This window comes from Geotrypetes seraphini, chromosome 1 (assembly GCF_902459505.1).
Source record: "Geotrypetes seraphini chromosome 1, aGeoSer1.1, whole genome shotgun sequence".
NCBI lineage: Eukaryota > Metazoa > Chordata > Amphibia > Gymnophiona > Dermophiidae > Geotrypetes > Geotrypetes seraphini.
In genome coordinates, this window is record NC_047084.1 from 218,228,278 (window position 1) to 218,248,891 (window position 20,614).

Sequence of the window (20,614 nt, forward strand, 5' to 3'; positions counted from 1 at the left end):
CAGGGTTTAAAGAAGGCTTGTATAATTTCCTAAAAGAGAAGTCCATAGGCCATTATTTAGATAGCTTGGGGAAATCTACTGCTTACTCCTAGGATAAACAGCATAGAATCTGTTTTAGTACTTGGGATTATAGCTAGGTATTTGGGATCTGGGTTGGCCACTGTTGGAAACAGGATACAGGGCTTGATGGACCTTTAGTCTGTCTCAGTATGGCAATTCTTATATAACCAAAGCAGATTAAAAAAGATAAAGGGAGTTTTTAGGGATAGTTTTTTTGGGGTGTTTTTCTTAGCATAGGAAGTCTCTGTTAGTTTACATAAACTAGCATTTCAAGGGGTTATTTTAAAATTGCTTTAGTATCAGTATAAAGCATAGCTAATAGGCATAGCTTCAGTTTAGATTTTAATTCCCTCCCACCAGTCCCTGGTCTGATCTCCGATTTATAGGCCCTTAAACCAGTTAGAAAGCTAAAACAGTAATTAGCTAATCTATTAACTAGTAATTAACTCTTAAGAAATAGTCTAAGAAATCTTTAGAGGGTAACCTACCAATTACATTAGAAAATAATAATAAAAATTAAACATTACCATAGCCTATCATTTAGCAATCTTATGGGATTTTAGTGTACATATTCCAACTCCCTTAGCAACTTAACAAATAAATCATCAATATTAAGATGCAGGCAGCAGCCAAGCAGCAAGATGGGTGCATCAAGTCTTTTGCACCGAGTGTCACATGTTTATCTCCCAGTTGGTGAGAAGTCTTATGTGTGTGCTCAATGCAAAGAGCTCCTCATACTCAGGGAATTGGTCCAAGCTCTTGAGGCTAGAGTAGCAGACTTGGAGGAGCTGAGAGAGAAAGTGAGATATATTGAGGAGACCTTCAGGGATGTTGTAGAGACGTACCACTTCCAGACTGGCAGTCTCTGTGCTGCCTTGGAGGGGGAGGTCTTCTTAAAAGGACAGCATCTGCCCACCAGGAGATGCAATGTCCTCTTGCTCTGAGAATTTATTTCCAGGGGCTTCTGCCTAGGAGGGAAGGGTTAGGATAGTCATTATCGTGGGAGATTTGATCATTAAGCATAGCTGGGTGGCTCGTGGACATAAGGATTGTTTGGTCACTTGCCTGCCTTATGTAAAAGTAATGGACCTCATGCATCACCTAAATAGGATTTTAGACAGTACAAGATTTCCGACAATGCTGGGAGGAGCCTTTTGTCTTGGTACATGTGGGACCAGTGACTTAGGGAAATGTGGTAGGGGGGCTCTTAGGTAGAAAGTTAAAATCCAGAACCACCTGGGTAACATTTTCAGACGTGCTCCCTGTTCCATGCGCAGGGACCAAAAGGCAAGCAGAACTCCGGAGTCTCAATGTGTGGATGAGGCGATGGTGCAAGGAGAAGTGTTTTAGATTTGTTAGGAACTGGACAACATTCTCGGTCAGGAGTAGCCTATTCCACAAAGATGGACTCCATCTTAACCAGGAGATAGAGCAGTATTTAAATTAGAAACTGGGTGGACATTGACAGTTGCTCAAAATAGCATGGTTTAGGATAAGGTATCATTACAAGATATCATCATAAAATACCAGTTTTTCTTAAATACAGAGCAGGCTGATTTTAAGATTACAAATTATCTATGCCAACCACCGAGCAAATTGTAAATAGATATGACACATTGTTTCAAATGTCTGTATGTAAATGCCAAAAGCCTAAGAAACAAGATGGGAGAGTTAAAATATATTGCACTAAATGAAAAGATAGAGATATAGTCATCTCTGAGACCTGGTGGAAGGAAGATAACCAAGAAAACTTCCATACCGGGGTACAAACTATATCGCAGTGATAGGCTGGATCAAATTGGTGGAGGTCTAGTGTTATATTAGGGGGTGCTGAAAAGATCTCAGCCCAACCAACACGAGAATGATGTGGATATGGTTCAATCAATGATCTGAAACAATGTCAAAAACATAGAATTTTGTTTCTGCAATTTGGCTACAGTGGCAAAATAATGCTCAGAATTTAGGAAGTTGGTTGGATGAGTTAAGAATTTTTCAGTACCCCCTTGTATGTTAAGGAGGGCCTTAAACAGAATTGACTGAAAATTCTACAGGAGCCAAAACACACCTTGGAATCACTGCGAGTAGAAATTATATGTGTAATGGGAAAAAGGATAGTTATAGGAGTATACTACCATCCAGGACAAATGGACAGATGCTGAAATGTTATCAGAAATTAGGGAGGCTAACAAATTGGATAACACAATAATATTGGACTGGGTAAAAGTAACAGGGCATGCTGGGGAAATAAAATCAAGGATTGCTTTATGGATCAGATGGTTCAAGAACCAACAAGAGGCAAAGCAATTCTAGACCTAGTTCTTAGTGGAGCACATGAATTGGTACAGGAGGTAATGGTGCTGGGGCCACTTAATAACAGTGACCATAACATGATCAGATTTGATGTAATTCCTGGAATAACTTAACACAGGAAATCCCATATACCGTATTTTCACGCATATAACGCGCACACGAGTATAGCGCGCAGGAACAAGGAATTTATGTAAGAAAATTTTGGTATAGCGCGCCCACGCGTATGCCGCGCATGCTGCTTGTCGCCCCGACTCTCCTCTCGCCGCCCTACCCTTGAAGTCCTGTCCCCCCCCTTGAAGGCCCGCCCCCCCCTGAAAGCCTGATGCCCCACCCCGAAGGACCGCTGGCCCCCCCACCCTGAAGGACCGCTCGCACCCCCCTGACGTCCGATTCATCCCCCAGCCCCCCTGCACCGTTTGTGGTGGAGAAGCAGCCTACCGTGGGTTCGCGACGCCAGTGAGCCCTGCTGCTTCCTCTGCCGGCAGTCCTGCCCCTTCTCTGAGCCTTGCGCTGCTTCCTCTGCCGCGGTCCCGCTCTTTCTCTGATGTCAGAGAAGGGGCGGGACCGCCGGCAGAGGAAGCAGCAGGGCTCACTGGCGTCGCGAACCCACGGTAGGCTGCTTCTCCATCGCAAATGGTGCGGGGGGGGCTGGGGGATGAATCGGACGTCGGGGGGGGTGGAGGGAACCAGCAATGTAAAAAAAAAATTGTAAAATGCGCTCATGCATATAATGCGCATGGTTATGCTCGGTTTGTAAAATCGTGTATAACGCGCGCGTTATATGCATGAAAATACGGTAATAGCATTTAACTTTAAAAAAGAGACTATGTTAACATGAGGAGAATGGTAAAAAAAGAACTTAGAGGAGCAGCTGCAAAGGTCAAAAATTTATATCAGACGTGGATGTTATTCAAAAATGCCATCCTGGAAGCCCAGACTAAGTATACTGTATTCCAAAAACTGAAACAGAAAGGAGATAATGTAAGGGCAACAAACCTTTTAGTGAGGCAAATTAATAAAAGGAAAAGAAGGCCGCTTTGGTTCTCAAAAGTAGTACCAAAGAAGGTAAGGAATAAGAGGTTAGCTTTCATAAACCACAAAAGATCACAGAAAAAGGAAGACAGGCAAAAATATCTGGAAAAGTTAAGAGAGGCTGGTCATGTCATGAAAACAAAGATGCAAATGGAATAAAAAATAGCTGACATGGAAAAACGGGGAGACAAGACATTTTTTAGATATGTTAGTGATAGGAAGAAGTACAAAAGTGGCATTGTGAGACTCAAAGGTGAAGGGGAGGAATATGTAGAAGATGATTTAAAAAAAGGCCAAATTGCTTAACAAATATTTCTGTTCTGTGTTCACAGCTGAAGCGCCGGGAGCGGGACTACAGAAGACAAACGTGAATACGGATGGCGGAGTAATAGACCCTGATCAATTTTGAGAGGGTTGTGTTTGTGAGGAGCTAGCTAAAATAAAGGTAGACAAAGCGACGGGGCTGAATGGTGTATATCCGAGGGTGCTGAAGGAACTTAGGGAAGTTCTGGTAGCTCCGCTGACTGACCTTTTCAACAAGTCTGTAGAATCGGGAGTGGTACCGGAGGACTGGAGAAGGGCATATGTGGTCCCTCTCCACAAAAGTGGAAGTAAAGAAGAAGTAGAGAATTACAGGTCAGTAAGTCTGACTTCTATAGTAAGAAAATTAATGGAAACGCTTTTAAAAAAGAGAATGGTCAAGTTTATGGAATCCTGTGGACTGGAGGCAACATGGATTCATTAGAGGGAGGTCTTGTGAGACAAATCTGATCAATTTCTTTGACTGGGTGACCAGAGAATTGGATAGAGGATGTGTGTTAGATGTGGTGTATTTAGATTTTAGCAAACACTTTGACAGTGTTCCATACAGATGTCTAATAAATAAACTGAGTGTCCTCAGGATGGGTCCCAAAGTGATGGGCTGGGTCAAGAACTGGTTGACAGAGGGTAATGATCAATGGAGATCGCTCTGAGGAAAGGGATGTTACCAGCGGTGTGCCTCAAGGTTGTGTTCTTGGGCCTGTTCTTTTTAACATTTTTATAAACGATATTGCTGAAGGGTTCTAGGATAAGATTTGCCTCTTAGCAGATGATACGAAAATCTGCAATAGAGTAGACACGCTGGATGGTGTGAATAACATGAAGAAAGACCTGGCAAAGCTTGAAGAATGGTCTGAAATATGGCAGCTAAAATTTAATGCATTTGAGCTGCAAAAACCCAAAGGAATGGTACAGTTTAGGGGGTGAAGAACTTATGTGCATGACAGAAGAGCATGACTTGGGTGTGATTGTATGTGATGATTTTAAGGTGGCCCAACAGATTGAAAAGGTGATGGTGAAAGCTAGAAGGATGCTAGGTTACATAGGGAGAGGTATGGCTAGTAGGAAAATGAAAGTATTGGTTCCACTGTGTAAGACTTTGGTGAGAACTCATTTAGAATACTGAATAATTCTGGAGACCGCACCTAGAAGGAGGAAAGAAGTCTAAATGTCAGCTGGCGTGGTTAACAAGTTCAAATTCAACTTATTTAATGTACCACTGATATAAAACCAGGGTTAAAATCTAAGCGGTTTACAATATCATATAAAAAAAATCGGGTAGGGAAACAAACTAAGACCATCATAATCAACGAGCAACAGTAAGAACATGAAGAAAGAATGAAGTGATTAGTTACAGCAAATGTCTGGGATAAGAAAAAGGGGAGGAGGATAAAACATGAGGCCAAGGAATAAAAGGAAAACCCTTTTTATTATTTATTTTGTTAATCTGTTCTGTCAGACCCTGTAAAGAATGCCTGTGAGTAATAGTAAGCTTTTAGTTGTGCCTTAAATCTAGAAAATGAACTTTCATTTGCAGATGTATTGTGATAGGGAGTTCCAGAGTGTAGGTGCCATGACTGAGAAAGAGAAATTCCTATAGATGTTAAGGAATAGCTGTCAAAATGAAAGGACTGTTAACAACTGTTGTTGTGTTAACCTAGGACTCTCTTTGGGGAGTAATAGACTAAAAGACTGAATAGGAATGATGGAAGACCACATGATGGTATCTGGTGTGAGAGAATATTATATTTGAAGGAAATACGGTATGAATTGGGCAAGATGTGTTCAGCTTTTAAAATAGGGGTTATGAGATCAAACTTTGATCAATGATAAAGTAGTCTTACAGCAGTATTTTGAACTAGTTGAAGCCGTTGAAACTGATACTTTGGGGGGCCGATAAGAATGGAATTGCAATAGTCCAACTTAGAGAGTACCAGGGTATAAATTAAGATAAGAAGTGAACTTGTATGTAGAAAAGAGGTAAAGGAAGCTATTAGAGCTAAAAGAGAATTGTTCAGAAAGTGAAAGAAAGATCCAACTGAAAGTAATTGTAAACATCACAAGGAATGGCAAGTCAAATGCAAGGCACTAATAAGTAAGGCAAGGCAAGACCATGAAAATAAGATTGCCCTGAAAGCAAAAACATGGACCACTAGACAACCAAGAGGAAAAAGGGGCTGTCAGGGAAAACAAGACCATTAAATGAATTCTGTGCTTTGGTCTTCACCAAGAAAGACGTGAGGGAGTTACCGGTGCCAGAAATGGTGTTCAATTGTGATGAACCAGTGAAATTCATACAAATCTCTATAATACTGGAAGATGTAATGGGTTAATATGACAAATCTAACAGTAGCAAATCACCTGGACCCGATGGTATACATCCCAGAGTGCTGATATAATTAAAAAATGAACTTGCAGAGCTATTGATATTTTGTAATTTTTTCTTAAAAATCCAGCTTACTACTGGAAGACTGAAGGGTGGCTAATGTGACACCAATTTTTTAAAAGGGTTCCAGAGATGATCCAGGAAATTATAGTCCAGTGAATCTGGTGTTGGTGCTGGATAAAATGGTAGAGACTGTTATAAAGAACAAGGAACATATTGTGACAGGAAAGAGCCTGTCACTGGTTTAAATCCTGGTCTAAACCCATCCAGAGAGAGAAACATGCCCACTAAGGCTGTGCCTAGCCCTAAGGAAAGCCACGGAGGGCAGATCAGAGGGGGATATTGCAGAGAAGAGCTGGATTCCTGCTACACTCCCCTGTAATGCCTTTCATAAAGTCAATATAAGCACTCAGTTTAAACCCCTTTGCTTACAATCTAGCACAGCAAGGGTTCAGGAAAGATGAGGGACTGAAAAGCTCAAGGTTCTCTCGGGTGCTAAGGTAAAGCAAAAGACATAGCGGGATAAATTAAGCCCAGGAGAGGGAGGCAATCAGGAACACAAGGAGGACAAAGCTTCAGGGAAGGCAGAGAATGTTCTGCAGGAAGCTCAGTTCCGGTGCAAATGCCTCGTAAGCACTTCATTTCTAGCTGCACGAAAGCTGTAAGAAGCCCAGCTCCAAAGCAGAAGCTAGCTGGAAGAAAGAGGCAGCCCGGGAAGGAGTATTTCCTCTAGTTCAGAAGGGGAGGAAGTGTCTATGGAAATAGGAGAGGTTTTCTCTGACATGGAGAGTGAGCGGGAGATGTATTGGGACCCAGAGGCAGTAAGGCCCTCTTTTACTAAGGTGCTCTAACCGATTAGCGCATGCTAATAGATTTAGCATGCGCTAAATGCTAACGCATGCATGTTAGTCTATGGACGCATTAGCACACGCTAATTCAATTAGCGCACACTAATTGGTTAGCGCACCTTAGTAAAAGGGGGTAAGTGTGACTGAAGTTTTCAAGTTTTATTAAAATTTGATACTATCACTTATCTGACTTCTAAGTGATTTACAGTTAAAAAATTGGGAATACAAAATAAAATAAAAACACCAATAACAATACAATTAAAAAGAGATTAAAACAACGTAAGCAAATGGCATATCACAAATAGGACAGGTTGAACTGAACTAACAAGATACAGAAGGAAAAAGGGGAAGAAATACAATCGATATAGGATAGAAAACAGTTATGGATGGGACAAAAGGAAGGGGACTGTTGTAATCTGATTCTTTTGAAAAGAGAGTGTGTGTGACCTAGAGGAAGATTTAAATATTAAAGGCATCTTTGAATAAATGGGTCTTAAGAAGGCCTTTAAAGCGGTCTAAGATATTTTTTTTCTCTTATTGGGGCTGGAAGAGTATTCCAAAGCTGGGGAGCAACTACTGAAAAGATATCTTGACACTTGGTACCTATTATACGTAGAGAGGGGACGGTTAATAATTTGCGATCTGAAGATTTGAGAAGAAGGGTTGGCTCGTAGGGAATCATTTTTCAATAAATTTAGATTTTGTTTGCATCATTTTAAAAGTTATTAATGAAATTTTATAAGAAAGCCTGTGTTTAATAGGTAATGAGCTTTACGTAATAAAGGGGTCACAAGATCAAACTTCTTAGCTTTTGTTATGAGTTTAATAGTGGCGTTTTGGATTATTTGGAGTCATCTCATTTCCTTTTGAGTGATTCCTGTGATTAGACTATTACAATAATCTATTTTTCAATAACAAGAGAATGAAAATCTGTGGGGAAGGCAAGGTAAATTTACTGAATAAAAGAAGATGGCTAAAATGTCTCTAAGAATGCATTAACATTCTTAGGAATGGATTTTTTCTAAATGAATATGTGGCTTTGATGCCAGCAACAGTAAAGCCAGGATCCCTCTAGTGCTGGGGAAGTATGCTGGAAGGGGGGATGAGCTAAGATTGGTTATTGTGCAGAGAGAAAGGAACCCTTAAGATTGATGCAGAGCTTGACATTCTAAATCACCTGATAATAGGAATGTGGGGAGGGATATAGACAATCAATATTATAAAGGGTGGTAAGGTTCCCCATTCCCCTGCTTAGGGTTAAAGACTGATCAATGGGGGAATAGATAGCTCAGGGAGTCATGTGGTAAAACATCCTGAAAAGCCTTAAGCTGAAGCAAGGCTGTGGTGATGAGCTTTAGATAGGAAAGAAGTCAGAGCTGGGGGCCACCAGGGCACCAGCCCTGGTGTCCAGAGGGGGCTCCTGAACATTGACTCTTGGAGCCATTAAGCTGTAGAATCTGAGACAAAGTGTCAGCTAAACTTTGGTATGTGTAAGCTTGTTTGAAAGAGTATATATTCCTGGAAAAAAAAGTTGTCTGAAAATGAACTGTGAGTTTTGGAACTGAGTAAGCCCAAGTGAGGGTAAGCCTAGGAGGCTACCAATGTACCCCAGTGCAAGATGGACTGGGTAATAAATATTAAAACTGTGACTTATTGTGAACAGCATTTTGTTTTCCCTTTTTCCCTCTGATGTCATTATTGTGTGGTCCTTCAGGGAGCGCTTGGTCTTGCGCCTGTGGTGGAAGCTGGGTCACTGGTGCACTAGACAGAACCCCAGCCCTGTCACAATATACATAAGCATGGATTAATGAGAGAAAGCCATCATGGATTTAGTCAAGGGAAATCTTGCCTCATCAATCTACTGCATTTCTTTGAAGGGGTGAATGAACATGTGGATAAAGGTGAGCCGGTGTATTTGGATTTTCAAAAGGCATTTGACAAAGTACCTCATTAAAGAATTCTGGGGAAATTAGAAAGTCATGGGATAGAAAGTAATGTCCTATTATGAATTAAGAACTGATTCAAAGATAGAACATTACATTAGTGTCTTCTATCCCGCCAATACCTTTCAGTTCTAGGCGGTTTACAAGAATTGGTCTGGGCATTCCCAGGGAGATTACAAGTTTGATAGAAAACAGAGTATGTTTAAATGGTCAATATTCTCAATGGAGAAGGGTAAATAATGGGGTTCATATCAAAAATTACATATACAGGAAATGAGAGAGAAGAAGAAATCTCATAAAAAATACCTCTCTTTTTTATTTCTTTAAATATATACTTTATCAGGGAGGAATGGCGGTGAAAAATCTTCTTCCACACCTTGTCTTTAGTGCGTTTAAATGTGTAAAGGGGAAGGAGCCTCAGATGTCCGTGCGTTGTGAAGTATGTTAACTGAACAACCGCACTAGAAAGGGAAAATTCCTCACTGGCTCCACCCCCCTCCTGCCTAATATCATTGTTCAATGCTAACTCACACTTCAGTATATTAATAGCATGTCATACTTCAAAATTTATGCAGTCAATATCAGTGCAAAAAACTTAGCTCAGGCAAGGTTCAAGTTGAACTGCAGGTCCACTCTTTGCCGACGGAAGCTAGCTGACGTTTTGCTATTTGGCTGCATCAGGGCAATGGACTGCTCTAAAAGAAAAACAGACTCAGCAGAATCAGATCAAAGGTGCAGAGAAGAAAATACTGCCACATCCAGTCCTTCGGCTTACCTCGGCGTTACTTCCGCTTCAGAATTCTAATGTTTTGTCCTGGACCATGTGCCACCAATGACGAGAGGGGGTGACCACAGACTTATTTTAATACAGAAAGAGCAGGAATTGATATTTTGTATGTGCTCTGAAGAACCCAGAGGATTAAATGCTAAAACTGAGTGGCACTTATTTTTTTAGAATCAGCCCTTTACGTTTTATCACAAGATGAAAAGTTCTAGCAAGGATTCCGGCCTTTTGGGACTTTTAACATTTACTTTCATGGTGAGCCGGCAGCGTAAGATCAGCTGTCAGCATGATACAAGCTGTAATATTCAACACTATTTAAGCAAGCAGATTGTAGCGGCAGCCATCTTTGCCTGTGAGCGTGAGAAGTAACGCCGAGGTAAGCCGAAGTACTGGATGTGGCAGTATTTTCTTCTCTGTACCTTTGCTCTGATTCTGCTGTTCTGTTTTTCTTTTAGAGCAGTCCATTGCCCTAACGCAGCCACATAGTGAAACGCCAGCTAGCTTCCATTGGCAAAGAGTGGACTGGTAAAGACAGTGGGAGAATTAATATGCTGCCTGCAGTTCAACTTGAACCCTGCCTGAGCTAAGTTCTTTGCATGATATATAGATGAACTCATTGGGTAGACTTGTTGATTTTATATATGATAAACCAATATAGTTTTTGGTTTTAATTTGAAGATGTAGGTGAGATGTTATATAATACAGATGTTAAAGGGGATAGAAAAAGATAGCAGATTAATAAATCTATAGCATTCAAAGTGTCACAGAGAAGATATAGTTCCACACCCTGCAGGAATGCGGAAAAATAACCTATCTGTGTCATTTTCTTATCTTACATGAATTAATAAATTATTAGCCATGCATTACAATCTAGTAGAAAGTTATTAGCATTATCACAAATGATCAGTTGCTAGTCTGATTTGTTAGCATCATTAGCAGAATTAATTCAGTGGTTACAAATACATTAATTGGCTATATCCCTAATTGACATAAAAGCCATTAACATCTGTGTATGTCCATAAAGCAATTTTCCACTTAATTTTCAATTTTCCAAAAAAACCACCTAAAATTATCTACCCCTGACACCCTTCTGCTTGGGGCTTTTTCAGAGGTTATCTATGCATGACCTACACCCAATTCCAAGAATGGCCCCCATTCTGTCCTCCAGGTGCTGTGGTTTTATATACGTGCAGGCCAGCTTATGCTCTCAGTGTTTCATGAACCAAGGCAACTGTAGTTCAAGTGTTATCTCATATCCCAAAAGGCTGATAGCTCATCAGTACTGGACAACTGTCATAAAGACCTTGTCACTTATTCAAGCTTTGCATTCCGTGCATACAGTGCATAGGCTTCATGCCTGGCCTGCTGTCCATTGTTTCACCTTTGGCCAGAGAATATAGGTAACAGGAATCACTGCTAGAGGCCTTACACCTGCTACTCTGTCTCTGTCTTACAGACAAGCACCCATATCATAATTTTCTTTCCATACAGCAAGCACTGATCTGTGCGGTATAATAATCATCTGTGCTGTGTTGTAACATCTGTGCTGTGTGCTGTATTCTCCTTATCTCGAACAGCAGAGGTAGGAGGAAATTGCCACATAAATACAGAAAACAGTTTCTATTCCAGAGTTTTTGTAAAGATGAAGCTAAGCTTAAATGAAGGTTGGCCTGTTTTGTTTTTTAAGTCCTGTAGTCATGCCCCAGAGGTTTTCAGGGTAGAGTCCAACAGGAATTATCCTTCAAAAGGAATGGAAAACAAAGATAAAAGTGTTATAATGCCCTTGTATTGTTCTATGCTGTGGCTGCATCTCAAATACTGTGTGCAATTCTGGACACCGTTTTCTCAAAAAAGATATAGCAGAATTAGAAAAGGTACATAGAAGGGTGATAAAAAATGATGAAAGGAATGGGACAATTTCTATGAGAAAAGGCCATAAAGTGGCTAGGGCTTTTCAGCTTTGAGAAGAGATATATCAGGGGTGATATGAGGTTTATAAAATAGAGTGAAGTAGAAAGGGAAGATGTGAATCGCTTGTTTATTATTTCCAAAAACGCTGGGACTAAGGGGATATGTGATGAGCTACTAAGTAGTAAATTTAAAAGAGAATGGAGAAAATATTTCTTCACACTACATGTAATTAAACTCTGGAATTTTTTGCCAGAGAATGCGATGAAAACAGCTTAATCAGGGTTAAAAAAAAAAAATTTGGATAATTTCCTAAAAGAGAAATCCATAGGCCATTATTGAGATGGGTTGGGGAAATCCACTGCTCAATCTAGTACTTGAGATCTTGCTAGCTACTTGGGACCTGGGTTGGCCCCTGTTGGAAATATGACACTGGACTTGATGGACCTTCAGTCTGTCCCAGTATGGCAATTATTATGTTCTTATGTTAATCACGTAAGTAGTGCTTATAGAAAGCCATATGTCTTTTGCACATGCAGAACACCCAGTCCTTCACCCAGTATTGAATAAGTTAGCATATGCCCAATCTTATGGGAAAAGGCTGGTGGCTAGGATGACATCAAGATGCTGTTGACAGGTAGAGATCCTCCCACAAAGGTAGTCAACTAGTAAATCTCCCTTTTGATTACTACCAGTGAGCCATCTCTCTCCCTCTTTATAGCCAAGCCTGCAGAGGCAGCCTGGTCTTATGGGGAAAGGATGGTGCCTGGGATGACATCAGATGCTGTTGGCAGATAGGGAACCTCCCATAATGGCAGTAGGCTGAAAAATATCCCTTTTGGGTACTGCTAGTGAGTCATCACTCTCTCTCCCTCTTTGTCAGGGATGCTTTTTTTTTGGAAAAAAATCTCTCTCTTTTAATGACTACAAGGTCAGGTCATGCTTTGGCCAGTAGTAGCTTTCTATATCAGGCTTACAGTAAGAATAAAATCAGGACAGATTCAAACTCTAAGAACATCTACAGTTAAAGTTAGCAAATTGTTAAGGGTTCCAGGGGTTCTAGATATGACTGTTGAAACCTTCCAGAGGCAAAATAAGTGCCCCCTTAAAAATATTCCCTGTAGTATTTTAAGGAAGTTTATTAATGTGTGTGTATAACTAATGTAAACTAAAGTACAGCAAGTTGAGAAACTTTAGGCCAGGGGTGTCCAATGTCGGTCCTCGAGGGCCGCAGTCCAGTCGGGTTTTCAGGATTTCCCCAATGAATATGCATGAGATCTATGTGCATGCACTGCTTTCAATGCATATTCATTGGGGAAATCCTGAAAACCCGACTGGACTGCGGCCCTCGAGGACCGACATTGGACACCCCTGCTTTAGGCTGTAAAGTCTTAAAAAGGTGGTCTTGGCATTTCTCTTTCAGGGCAAGTGACTACTTCAGTGCAGTATTCCCTAAAAGCATAAACGTGGTTTGGATCAGTGAAGGAAAACTAAGAAGCAGAGGTGTCCCCAAAATAAAAACCCAGAGGCTTAACCACAGGTCTAAAAGGAATTCTTTATTAACAGACGCAACATGGCTGTGTTTCGGCACAATGCCAGCACCAAGGGTCGTTGTCTTTATAAAACCAGATGCCAAAACAGCACTCAAGAAGCAAAGGTGCCTTAAGACTGAAAGTGAAGCAGTGCTGTGAGATTCACTGCTCGCAAAACTGTTCACTTTGGGCTCCTTTTACTAAGGTGCGCTAGTGTTTTTAGCGCACGCAGGACATTACCGCGCGCTGCGCGGCTAGAACTAACGCCAGCTCAATGCTGGCATTAAGGTCTAGTGTGCGTGGCAATGTAGCGTGCGCTATTCCGCGCGTTAAAGCCCTGACACAGCTTAGTAAAAGGAGCCCTTTGTCTTTGCGAGTAGTGAATCTAGTAAATCACTTCATTTTCAGCTTTAAGACACCTTGTCTTCGTGAGTGTTGTTGTAGCATGTGCTGAAACACAACCACTCCAAGTCAGTTAATGAAGAATTCCTTTTGGATCTGTTGTTACACCTCTGTTTTTTTTATTGGCCACCTTAGTAGTTCTTGTATGTTTCTCTTTGTCGTGAAGATCCTGAGAAGATTGAATCTAGAGCAGAATGAGCCTCCTGACCAATAAGCAGTACAAATGAAAGATGCTTAAATAAATATTTATTTATTTGATTCATTTTCTATCTCGTCCTCCCCAAAGATCTCAGGATGGATTACATAATAAACGGTTAACAGGTTATAATGTGTCATTGTTACAGTACAATTTTTTTTTCTGGTATAAGTTTTTATCCTAACTTGACACATACTAGAGAGTTTGTGGTGCAGTGGTTAGAGCTACAACCCCAGCACTCTGGGATTGTAGGTTCAAATCCTGTACTGCTCCTTGTGACCCTGGACAAGTCACTTAATCCCCCACTGCCCCAGATACGTTAGACAGAGTATGAGCCCGCTAGGACAGATAGGGAAAAATGCTTGAGTACCTGAATAATTTGTAATCCACATAGAATTGTAGGATATGCGGAATATAAATAAATAATACCAATGTCCATAATATACAGTTTACAGGTTAAATTTGTCATAGTTGCAGTGCAAAATTTTTCAATACACGTTTTTATCCTAATGCGACACATACCGAGGATCTTGAATCAATGTATATTTCTTTGTAATCTATCAGCCGATCTATAATCTCCTCTTCTTGGTTTTTGGTAAGGCTGCCCAGCAGGATTTAATTTGCACATTGTCAGATCTAAATCTCTTCTGCCTGGCTGCTGGCTAAGGTTTCAGAGTGGATGTTTAAAACATTTTTATGAGGCTAGCCTTTCATTAAGAGTAAAATAGCCCCTCCTTGAAGGTAGCTGCCTTCCTACCTGAAAGTCACAGATTTAAAGCTGGCTTCACTATAATGGGTATTAACACTGGGGAAAAAAAATAATAATGGGAGGTTTTGTGTGAGATCTTTAATTGGATGGGTGGTATATATTCGGAAGTCAAGGGGGAAAAGCCTACAGTTCACAAACCTAGTACTTGGGTAAAGAGCCATTTACGCAAATATTAGGGATGTGCAATTTTTAGTATACCTTAAAAAATTTTTCATGAGCACAATCAAATTAACATATTAAGGGCTTATTTTACAAAGCCACATGGCAAACACTCTGACATCCATTAATTCCCTATGGACGTCAGAGCGATTACCGCAGCAGCAGCCACTAGTGCAGCTTTGTAAAAGGTGGGGAAGGGGGTAAGTCAATTTACACATTTAAAAAATAGTTACCGTAATTAAAACATATGTGTGAATTAAGTGTAAAACAATTGGGGAGAAATTCAAACATGGCATAGATTTTTGTCCTATTTTAAATTCCTAATAGATTAAAAAAACAAAACTTGAAATTGCACTCAATATATTCATGGTTCAATGGATGTGGTCTTTACAAGATGTTAGTAAAAGCAGAACAAATTGAGATTTTTCTTCTTAAGATTCATCAAGAAGAAATTGCATTAGGGGTGAATTCTTTTTGCAATATACCCTGGTGTGTTAGTTTAAATTTTTGAATATCCCTTTTCTTTTCTTTCTCCCTAAACATTACATCATTTTCTGGATTGTAAGATTGCTGAGCAGCAAGTGGTATTGTCTCAATGTATTTGTGCTGCTTGAATTTTGGGGTCTTGATAGCAGGCAGAATGTAGTATATAATTTTTTACTCTACAGTGTTATAATTTTCTCAGTCTCTTTTCTTTTTCAATTCAGAATTAAAGTCATTATTTCACGCATTCTGTCAGATTCCTCCACCTTCTTTATTTAGACTTATTTTGCTCAAACGAGAACATCTGTTGCAAAGGATGTTTTTGCCAGTCCTTCTTTGTGCATATTTTGTACTCATGCATGAATGAATGCAAGTAGAAAGACAAAAGGGCAGGAGCCAAGTTAAGTCCTGCCACTTGAATGATGCAGAAGAAGCAATAGGGAGATCAGATCTTGCCACCCAAAGAGCACAGAAGCACAGAAATAAAAAGTGGCACAGAAGAACTGGAAGGAGACTTAAGCCCCACCACCCCAAAAATATAGCACCAAAAAATAGCCTTGCAGCAGAGTTAGAGTGGTAGAAGAGACCAAATCTGTTCCCTGAAGATGTCCCATGGCAGAAGACAGTGATGCCATGCAGTGCAAGAAGCCAATGCCCCACTATCTGAAGAGGAGTCTGTGGGAGTTGAGAATGAGTAGTTTGTACTGATTTAGCGAGCAGGATGAAGTGGGCTAGAGGTCAGAAGGAGAGAAAGTATGTAGAGAATGACATGGGGACCGTTTACCACGGTAAACCATGGTCACCGCAGTAAATCCGCAGGAATGGAGACATTTGCAACTGGTTTACCACAAGAATTGGGACAAAACCTTTCACTGCCTCGCGGGAACGGGGACAAGACCTTTTACAGCCCCGTGGGAGCGGTGAAAAGTCTTGCTGCTGTGGTTAAAAAAATTGTGCCCGTGTCAGACTCGGTATCTCCTCTCCAGCTCCTCTTGCGTCTATTTTACCTTCAGGAGCCAGCCATGCCACGATGAAGACAGAAGGAACCCAAAACCAAAGCCTGAGACCAATGTGATTTGAAGAATAAAATTACCAGACAACAAAAAGTAGAAAAAAATTAATTTTATTTTGTGATTAGAATATTTCAGATTTGAAATATGTATCCTGCTAGAGCTGGTATTAGACATAACTGGAGACCGCAAAGCCCAGGCTGTGCTTCTGTAGCTTCCAGCTGGCTTAGGGCTCTCTCTCTGACCGGTGGGCAGTTGCCCTAGTTGCACTCCCCTAACACAATTCTTGCCATGTGTGACTAAAGTATACTGTTAGCTTGATTTTTCTATGTAGCATTCTGTAGTAATTTGGTTTATTCAGTTTTCACAATAGTGGAGGGGATATTTGTGTAAGGGAGGCAAGACAGGGGTTTTGTTGATCCTTGCTCTGTATTTTTTGTGTTTATAAAATGACAATTATACAGAATATTGTCTCTCTTTATACTTTAATAAAATAAGTTCAGTATAAATTCATAACTGTTCGAGGCTTGTGTGGATGGGATCTGACAGTTTGCAGGATGGGGACTGAGCTTGAGGGGACAGGGACTGAGCTTGCGGGAACGGGGTGAGAACAGGGATAAATGTTTTTCCCCGTGTCATTCTCTAAAAGTATGCACTACAAGTCTCAACCACAGACACACCTACATCCATTTTACAATACCCTATCCCTTGCACATACACACCCAAATCTCTCCCTCCACAGTCAATCCGTCATGCCTCTAGTCCACCCTAATATTCATGCTCCTTCACACTTCAAACCACAGACATGATTCTATACTCACAGCACAGATGTACTGTAGACAAACATCCTCCAGCCCCATTCTTACACACTACATGTATGGGTTTGCTTATAAAGAAGAGGAAAATACCACTGTATCCAGTTGTTCAATCTCAGACTTTTCAACCTTAGTTCTTCCCCTTTCATCATCATCTGATTAATTATTTTCACATTCTTTGCAGAGAATTGCAGTATATAAGACATTGTATTGTATTGCACTGTATCATCCTCTCCTACAGTCTTACCCAATCACCACCTTTACACCTTCTCCAATCATTTAATTTCTCCTCTCATCCATTATGTTATCCAAGTCTGATAATGAAGCGGAAGAGACTGCTTCATTTCCAGACTTGGCTAACACAATTAATACCATATGCTCCTCTGCTTTGAACACTCACATCCTCTTATTACCTATTTTGTGAGATGTATGGCTATGCCACTGAATATTTGTGCTTAGATCTAGGTACACTGTCCACCAAGAGCTTAAGCAGGTCCTGCTGATATTCAGCTGGGGCACAGAAGAGTGTTGTGACCCTGACTGAATATCGGGCTGGCTGCATAACCCTGCTTCTTTTTTTAAATTTTTTTAAAAAAATCTGCCCTCTGGATGTCCCAAACCCTCCCCCAACCCATATCCAAAGCTCCTTCCCTGCCAGGCCCTCCCACCTCCCATTTGTAGGTAAGCCTTCATGGTTCTACCTAAATACCTAGTGGTCCAATGGGGGAGAGAGAGGGGGAGGAGTAACAGGGAACAGGAGCAAGGCCTCCTAGCTCCTCCCCTTTTGGCAGCACCTCCTAAAATGTTCTGCCTCGACCCCTCACAACAGCTCATGTGCTTCATGTAGTACTGTGAGACATCACGGCAACCATTTTAGCAAGGGTCAAGAGATAAGGGTTATGCTTCTGCTGCCAATGACTTCCACCCCCAAGTGATGTCATGTGAAAAATTAGGACACCCCATGAAATATTCAGTTTTCTTAAGAAATGTTCACATATCTTTGTCAAATCTTTTTTTAATTTTTATTTATTTATGTCTGGATTAGGAAGTGATGTCAGGTAAACAACAAAAATTTTTCTTGATTTACTCATGAAACAAAAGATATCCACAAGAATGTGTATTCTAACTGAGGAATAAATTAGGATACCCTAATAGCTAGTGTTACCCCCTTTGGCTGAAATAACTGCACTGAGATGCATCTTATAGTCATCTACCAGTCTCTGACATCCCTGATAGTGGGAACTTTTGGGAGGGGAATCTTAGACCATTAAAACAAGGGTGGATGGTTCCCAGCCCACTGCCCAGAAATAAGAAGGGTAGTGGGGGTATTTATAATTCAAGTAATCGGGTGGCGAGGACTTCTTGAAGAAACAGTGGGCTCAATACAATAATTGTGCCAAGCCTAAAAAGAGTGGTGCTAAAGGCCAGGACCAGCTGGTCCACAGGGGCTCTTGAATATAAGTTCTTGAAACCAGGATGCTGCCCAGAACTGTGCAAAGCATGGCAGCTGAATTGTGAGGAAGAAACCCTGGGCTAAAGAAAAAATGTTTTGGGTTTGGTTTTTTTTTTTTCTTTCCTGATTGAAGCAAGGACTTGCTGTAGAAGGAGAACTTTGTTTGTAATAAACTTTTTCCAAGCATCTTCAGCCGGTGTGGCTGTATTATAACCAGTGCAAACTGAACTGGATAATAAAGCTTGGAACTGGAAATTATTGGTGGAAAGTTTTTTGGGGCGGGTGCAGGGTTGCCAGCACTAGGCTTACCCCTGGCCCCATTACAATATCTAACATTACCGTGTAGCTTGCAATATTCCTTTTCTTCAGGTAGGTAGTACCAACATGAATATCTTTGTATTTTCTTCAGCAAACCTTTTTTGGGTTCCTACGAAGCAGTACCCACCTTTATTATATATACTAATGGTTTGCCTCACTGATGCTGCATTGGTGATCTTGGTGTGGACAATAATCTAATTAAAAATATATTTTTAACACAGTTTTGATGTTGATGTATTATCTAACTCAAGATTTTGCATTTGAAAATTCAGTTACTGTTTGTTCACTATTTTTTTTTTTTTAAATTTAAATATCCTGGCTAATAGCATTTGCTGTGTAGGTCATTATTTTAAATATTGCAATATTTTCATGGAGTTTTAAGTATAAAATTACAAAAATATTTTTATAGTCCTTCAAAAAGGCTAAAATTCCATTATGTTAAAATTAAACTTTATTAACCTATGCTTAGATTAGTTACTGTAGATTATTTACCTTCTGAACCCCATTTTTGGTTGCTTTCATTAGAAATCACCAGCATCTGTTGTTTGCTCCGGGTCAACATTAATTCAGATGAATAACACTGCAAATCTTCAAAAGCAGGGACATGAACATGGCTATAAGTGTCTGGAAGGCAAAGACTGCACAAGCTTCTTCTGTTGTTTTGAAGACTGCCAGTCAGGATCTTGGCGAAAAGGAAGAATACATATTCGGGTTGCCAAAATTGACTCATATTCTAGAATCTTCTTTCCAACAGCTTTTACCTTGTTCAATTTTGTTTACTGGATTGGCTACCTTTATTTGTAGATGCTATAGATACCTCAGTTTATGTATATTTTGTGGTTTTATTTAGTTAAGAAAGTTCTCAGTGGTGAAATCAAGAAAGTATTTTGTTCATTCTCTCTACACGTTGAAGTTCTTATAGGCAGTACATCTCAAATGTACAGAAGCAGACTTCCAGAGCTGAGACAAATGACAATGGCCACATGAGTGACACAAGTTGACATATCTACATCACCACAGTCACAAGATGAAAGAAAAGAGTGGATTAATGTCAGGAAGATCTTTCCCAATACACTTCTGCTCTGTCACAATTCAAATTTACTAGACTGCTTCAACTGTAAGAAATCAAACTTATCTGAGAAGAAAAGTAAAATTGCTGCAAGAAATGCCTACCTACTCTGCTAGTGAAATAAGGGCAGTAGTATTCAACTCTATATTCTCATTCTTTTTTTTTTCTTACCCAGTTTGTTTTTCAAAACTTATATGATACATATTGATTGAAAGTATTTGTATTTATCAAAATAGTCTTGGACCCAATATATGCAATTATATTTTTACCCACTTTCTCATCTCAGAGCAACCAAGGAAGAACAGTCATTTAGCCAGGATGATAAATAAAAATGTTTCAGACTTGGAGCTTGGGTTATTTAAGAAGCTGAATTGAGGCAAATGAGCCAATAAAATGGGATATATAATATAGAATAGTGTGCCTGATCAGCCTTGAACAACTGACTATGGGGTCCTTTGGCTAAAGAGTGTTAAACCCTAAAGCATGTCGGGAAAGGCTTACGACAAATCAAATTAAAGTGTTTGACAGTATTTTGCCTGTCAGTGTGCCCTTTTTTGCATTTTTCTTTTCTGGAGGGGGCATGCCATGGGTGGAGACTAAGCGGGGAAGCGTTATCTAGCTAGCTTGTTCTGAGTAGCACATGCTAACTGGATAACACCAACTAAAATTGGAGGTGGTAAGTGCTCCACATTATTATTATTTATTTATTTTTTTTTTTTTTTGCAATTCTGATGCGCTAATGGAAAAATTAGTGTGGGACCTACAAAAAACATGATAAAGCCGCTGCAGAAAATTTGGGCATGTTGTACACATTTA

General features: G+C 40.2%; 1 protein-coding gene across 4 annotated transcripts in view; it reads left to right on the forward strand.

Annotated features, from left to right (window-relative positions):
- GABRG1 (gamma-aminobutyric acid type A receptor subunit gamma1) overlaps nt 1-20,328 on the forward strand; it is a 93,504-nt gene extending 73,176 nt beyond the window's left edge. For 3 of the 4 annotated variants that reach the window (XM_033946179.1, XM_033946205.1, XM_033946187.1), the window contains one exon: nt 19,255-20,328. In XM_033946179.1, coding sequence (XP_033802070.1) covers nt 19,255-19,533 — 279 coding nt within the window. In that variant the 3' untranslated portion in view covers nt 19,534-20,328. Of the gene's footprint in view, nt 1-8,671; nt 8,859-19,254 lie in introns of all 4 variants that reach the window. The other variant, XM_033946195.1, reaches the window with a different exon arrangement.
- The last annotated feature ends 286 nt before the right edge of the window (nt 20,329-20,614 follow it).